The sequence below is a fragment of the Oncorhynchus masou genome, chromosome 7, assembly GCF_036934945.1.
Source record: "Oncorhynchus masou masou isolate Uvic2021 chromosome 7, UVic_Omas_1.1, whole genome shotgun sequence".
Taxonomy (NCBI): Eukaryota; Metazoa; Chordata; class Actinopteri; order Salmoniformes; family Salmonidae; genus Oncorhynchus; species Oncorhynchus masou.
The window spans coordinates 15,034,085-15,039,644 of NC_088218.1; the positions used below are offsets into that span (position 1 = coordinate 15,034,085).

The 5,560-nt window shown below is 46.2% G+C and overlaps 1 protein-coding gene across 2 annotated transcripts; it reads right to left on the bottom strand.

Annotated features, from left to right (window-relative positions):
* Positions 1-281: 281 nt before the first annotated feature.
* On the bottom strand, positions 282-5,426 carry LOC135543353 (integral membrane protein GPR180-like). Of its 2 annotated transcripts, none has more exons than XM_064970546.1 (9): positions 5,166-5,426; positions 4,381-4,530; positions 3,896-4,096; positions 3,299-3,479; positions 3,088-3,137; positions 2,819-2,976; positions 2,367-2,558; positions 2,176-2,253; positions 282-2,090 (listed from the first exon to the last, which is right to left on the bottom strand). In XM_064970546.1, the coding sequence occupies exons 1-9, from the start codon at positions 5,302-5,304 to the stop codon at positions 1,938-1,940; spliced, it is 1,302 nt and encodes a 433-aa protein (XP_064826618.1). In that variant the 5' UTR covers positions 5,305-5,426; the 3' UTR covers positions 282-1,937. The 2 variants fall into 2 exon arrangements, with proteins under 2 accessions (XP_064826618.1, XP_064826619.1); XM_064970547.1 differs by having other exon boundaries at positions 4,381-4,523; positions 5,166-5,415.
* Positions 5,427-5,560: the final 134 nt, after the last annotated feature.

The following is a 5,560-nucleotide window of genomic DNA, read 5'->3' on the forward strand; positions in this document are numbered from 1 at the left end:
ACAGCAGTGTCTTAGCTCAAAAATAGACCGTTTCGTTGTAGCCCTTGACAAACACACCTCATTCAACTCATTGAGGGCTTGATGATTAGTTGACAAGTTGAATCAGGTGTGCTTGTCCAGGGTTACAATACAAAATGTTCACCGTTGGGAATATTGGAGGACCAGGGTTGAGAAACGCTGGTCAACATAAGCTACTGTAATAGATCAAGAGAACTGCTGCCCCCTGCAGACATTTTCTTGTATTGCATCAGCATCTAATAAAGACTTATTTTACAAAAGTATACAGCAATGAATTTAAAACAGCCTTATAAACATGCTTAATATGAACATTACACAGTCACTGCTCTGTTGACCATTTGCGCCCCAATATCTCTGCATAACTTAACTATCAGACTGGTCATGTTTGTCAATGTGAAACCCATATTTTCATAGACAAACACAGGTACCTTCTACTAGCAAAGGGATTGTCTTCTCAGGCACTTGCGACGATTGAAAAAGAAAATAAAGCTGCATTTAGACATTGCACATGTCTAGCTCCAATGTCAGACAAAACAATACCAAGCGTTCATATTCAAGTATAATTCAATAATTGCACAACTAAAAATAGTAATATGATTCTCACACATGCAACTAGCTGCAGTGTTGGAGTGCTGGGGATGACACAAAGATTCCATGAGTTCCATGTGATTTCTGTAATAGCTTCAGCACACCCTAAACCTGAACCTTGCAGAAAGAACGATCAATTGACGACAATAGAATGAAACGGCAGTAAAACAGTGTGAAGCAACTCTGTTTAAAAAAAATGTTTAAACGACCCAACTTTCTATTTCTGACAGTTAAAATCATACTATATTTTTGGTTTGAGATTTACCACACTGAACATGGATCCATATCTCTATGGATCAACAGTAAACAAATGTATTTCAGTCCGCGCCTGGATATCTTTATCGGCAATGAATAAGACTTAACAGGGAATTTGACAATCAGTAACCTTTCGTTGTAATCTAAATATTTTGGGAGTCTTAAACTCCGTCTGAAAATGAAAGACACATCAAATCCAGCCCAAGTTTGACATTCAAAATAAAACAGTGAACCACAATTTCACACATGCATACTACAAATAAGACTAACATACAGGTAACTGCCAAAATAAAGAAAACACCAACATAAAGAGTCTAAATAGGGCGTTGTGCCACGAGCCAGAATAGCTTCAATGCACCTTGGCATAGATTCTGGAACTCTATTGGAGGGATGCGACATCATTCTTCCACGAGAAATTCCATCATTTGATGTTTTGTTGATGGTGGTGGAAAACACCGTCCCCGGTTGAGATCTGGTGACTGAGACGGCCATATGGTTTACATAGTTTTCATGCTCATCAAACCATTCAGTGACCACCCTTGCCCTGTGAATGGGGGCATTGTAATCCTGTAGGGCCACAGCCATGGCAGACAGCATTTTTATACGTGACCCTAAGCAAAGCATGATGGGATGTGAATTGCTTTAACTCAGGAACCACACCTGTGTGGAAGCACCTGCTTTTAATATACTTTGGATCCCTCTTTTACTCGCGTTTCCATTATTTTGGCAGTTACATTTGTCCACATCTGTTGTATACTAACAAATGTCTCATTTACATACATACTTTATGTGCGCTTAAACCCAGGACTCACTCTCATCCTGCTTGGGAGGCTATTAAATAGGTGTGCTATCCAGCTACATGAGCAGGCCATCATTCCTCTTCTCTTCTATATTTTTGGGTGAACTTCCTACTCTTCATCCCACCCACCTCTCTTTCCTCATCCATCTGTGGGGGCACCTTCGCCGTGAGTGGGTGGAGAGGAGTGGAAGTATTGTCCCATTAACTGCGGGTGTCACAGTGTATCCCTTCGCCCTCGGCATGTGTCACAGTAAAAGTCTTCCCCCTGCACGCGGGGTCAGTAGCGTCCCCGGACCCCTCTGGACATGGTGAGGGGTAGTGAGACAGAGGAGAGAGAAGATACTTCCCAGTATAAGCTACGGGACAGGAAAAGCTGGTAGAGGATCACCACGGAGATAGCCTGGCATAGAATCACACCGATTGTCACAACCTACAAACAGACACACAAACATCAGCACCAAAAACCTTCCGAATGAGACAGTACAATATCTATCTATAGAGTGTCGTCCTCTCACCTTTTCTCTCTGATGCTCGTTGAAGACCACAGAGAGTAGGACCAGCACAGGGTGGCACAGGAACCAGATAAAACAACCCTGGGAAACAAACTAGTGAGACTGGAATAACCAATCTTATAATGCACTGTAGATGGCACTATAAACGCATGGAAAGGGTTACCAGCTATTCTGTGTTGTATTTCTACGCCTACCTTGGCGAAGCTGAGATAGAAGTCTCTCTTGAGGGCGCTCCTTTCTGTGCTGATGATGGTGTAGAGCACAGAGGCTAGCAACAAGGCCAGGATGATACGTAGAGATATGAGTAACAGACCCGCTATGCTGCGCTGGGCATGGTAGCTGTGGTGCTCTGTCTCCTCATACTGCTCCCACAGCAGTAGCGCCCCCTAGTGGCCCGGCAGCGACACAGACAGGAAGTCAGTGGAAAGGTATTTAGGTCATTGGTATTGAATGTGTTTTTATTGACTGATCCCAAAAGGGAAATTGAGCGTTAATAGGGGGTTACAGTATTGGTCAGGATAGGGGATGGTGTGAGCAAGGTAGAGGTTAGTGCAAGAAGTAGGGGCTACTGTATCCAGTGAGATGGAAGTCAGGGCTTAGTATTTTGGGGTAAGAGAGGTCATGGATAGGCTGATGAGGCTCTGACCTGTGTGGCGACCCCTCCCATAGCGAGGGCTTTGGAGGCGGGAGTGGAGTCCCACTGGAGAGGTCTGCTCTGGGGCTTCCTGTTCTTGCTCAGGGTCCAGCCCACACACAGACTCAGCAGCATGTACAGCATGGACACCTGGGATACCATGTCACAGACTGCAGCATGGGAGAACAACAACAGGCAACAGTCAGCACAGTCACAAAGGAAGAACGAACGACAGTACGAAGAAAGAAGCAAGAGCGACAGAGTGAGAATACAACACTCACACTCTGCCAAGCTGCCCATGATAGGAATGCCCACTCCATCCCTGGCATACCTGTGGAACGAGAGACAGGTGTGTGTTTTTACACAACAAGACTGATATTCACTCATCCAAATATTCTGCAATACAGGATAATCCTGTAATACAGTAACTGATGTAAACCTGAGCAGGGCTGCTGAAAGGTGACTGTACCAATGACCGAGAGTCTCACTCACCTGGCCAGGTGGATGTAGTTGAAGAGGGCAGAGATCCCCTGTAGGGCCAAGGCTGTGGAGAGCACCTTCAGCACTGTTTGCATGGGCCCACCCTTTCTCAGGGCCATCCACAGAGGCTGAATGTAGATACAGGATGCCACAAAGTAGGCCAGGATCAGCAGACAGTAGAAACTATGCAGGCCTGGTAGGAGCAGGGATAGGTAGGAGGGTGGTGTAGGGGGCAGGGGTAGGAAGGAGGGTGGGTCAGGGGGAACGGGGAATGGAGTAGGGTGCGTCAGGGTGGCAGGGGTAGGTAGGAGGGTAGGTCAGGGGAGTAGGAAGGAGGGTGGGTCAAGGGGGCAGGGGTAGGAAGGAGGGGGGCAGGGATAGCAGGGAGAGGGGGGCAGGGGTAGGAAGGAGGGTGGGTCAGGGTGACAGGGGTGGGGAGGACACAATCAGTCAAGCATTCAGTGCAGACCTGTCTGGAGCCCTAGTCATATCTTAAATTCAGAAGTATAAAATTATGTGTTATGACTAGCAAACACTTAGCAGACGCTTTCATCCAAAGCAATTTACAGTGCACCAAATGCATATATTAAAGTATGTGCATGTACTGACCTGCCTCCTCAGCGCTGAAGTGTTCCAGGGGGTTGCCTGCCGAGTCAGGGTTGAACAGCAGGATGGTGAAGGTCAGGTCCTCATGGGCAGGGATGATGCCTCCCTCCCCACAGGTGTAGCGGTCTGCATACAGCGCCATCCAGGCCGTGGGGGAGTGAAGGTGGGGGATGCTCTGGTTGTGCTCCTCCTCACTCAGACGGACTGAGCAGAGAGAGGGAAACAACGTTAGGAGGGAGACAAGGCCTAGGCTTTCGCTCAGAGGGCTAATGTGGCCTTAAGTCATGCAAACGACCAAAGGTTTGATAACCAGTTGGTTACATATGCAGATGCAACATACTGCAAGTACATTCAGAATATGTCCTGTAAATGATGGTATTTATGCCACTTAATCAAATGCCTCTTGTTTATGAATGCATGTTTACGACGAGCCAGCGGGACATGAATGCAAACAACAATACATGTGACAGTCACAGAGACACACTCACTGGAGAGCTGTGCCTTGGAGAGGCGCTCGTGGCAGCTGAGGTTGTCGATGTCAAAGCCGTCCTCCATCTCCGGGAAGAATAGCAGTCTGGACTCCTTCTCCGTGGCCAGGGGAGCATTCTCCAGCCTGCACACCACCAGACCCCTACCCACTGGGGAAGAGACAGACAGAGGGAGGGAGAGACAAAAGAGGGTGTGAGAGAAGAAGAGGTAGTGGAAGTAGAGGGGAGGAGAGAGAGAAAGAGGGAATGAGGGAAGAGATCTGACAGGACACTAAATCCACCTTTCAGAGAATTGGGTTTCATTCGAACCTACAGAATACGCAGACCATCTGTGATAAAGGAATGAGATCTATTGATTCTAATGTACTGCCTAGGTATCACATTTGGAAACATGTCATTCTGTTCACCGGGTACAACATTGCCGATGCTCATGGGTCTGGAATAATGTAAGACTGAACCAACCTATTGTTAAGACACTGCATAGACCTATGTGATTTGATCTTTGAACCCAACTCAACAAACATCTTCCCACGATTTCCCGTTTAAGATTGCGATGCACACAGAAAAATACTTTGAGACAATGATGCATAATACCATGCAAGAGATTAACACTTTCCAGACTAAGAGCACATGATCTGTTGCTTCCGTATGTACATTAGCATTGCAACTATAGTCTATATAAAACATCCAATAATAAAACGCATCACGTCATCTTGGTGCGTTAGTAACCATCCACACAAGCCTCCCTCCAGAATTTGTCGCTAGCTTCAGACTGCTACACCTACCGTTGTACATGAATTGTGTGATGTACTGTCCATTCTGCTCTCTGGCTGCATCGCTCTTGAATACTCCCGACACAGTTTTTCCAAATGTAGCTGGAATGCATAGTAAATAGGCTGTAAGTGTGAACATTAACGGATACATTGTCTCCTAAAAGCGACTTATCAAATTAGATATAAAGAAGATGATTGTACGACAACAATGAATGGTCTTGTCAAAAAAGGTGAGTTCCATCCGCACTGAACGTTTGATTGATTTAGGCTTTACCTAATCATAAAAGGACCTCTGCCCTACGTTAAATCTGTAAGCCAATCAGAGAGCGATTAAAGGGTGGGCACCAAAACGGACCAACTCAACGCAGGCCTCGGTTACGTGTCAACATTGCCATAAAGCGACAAAT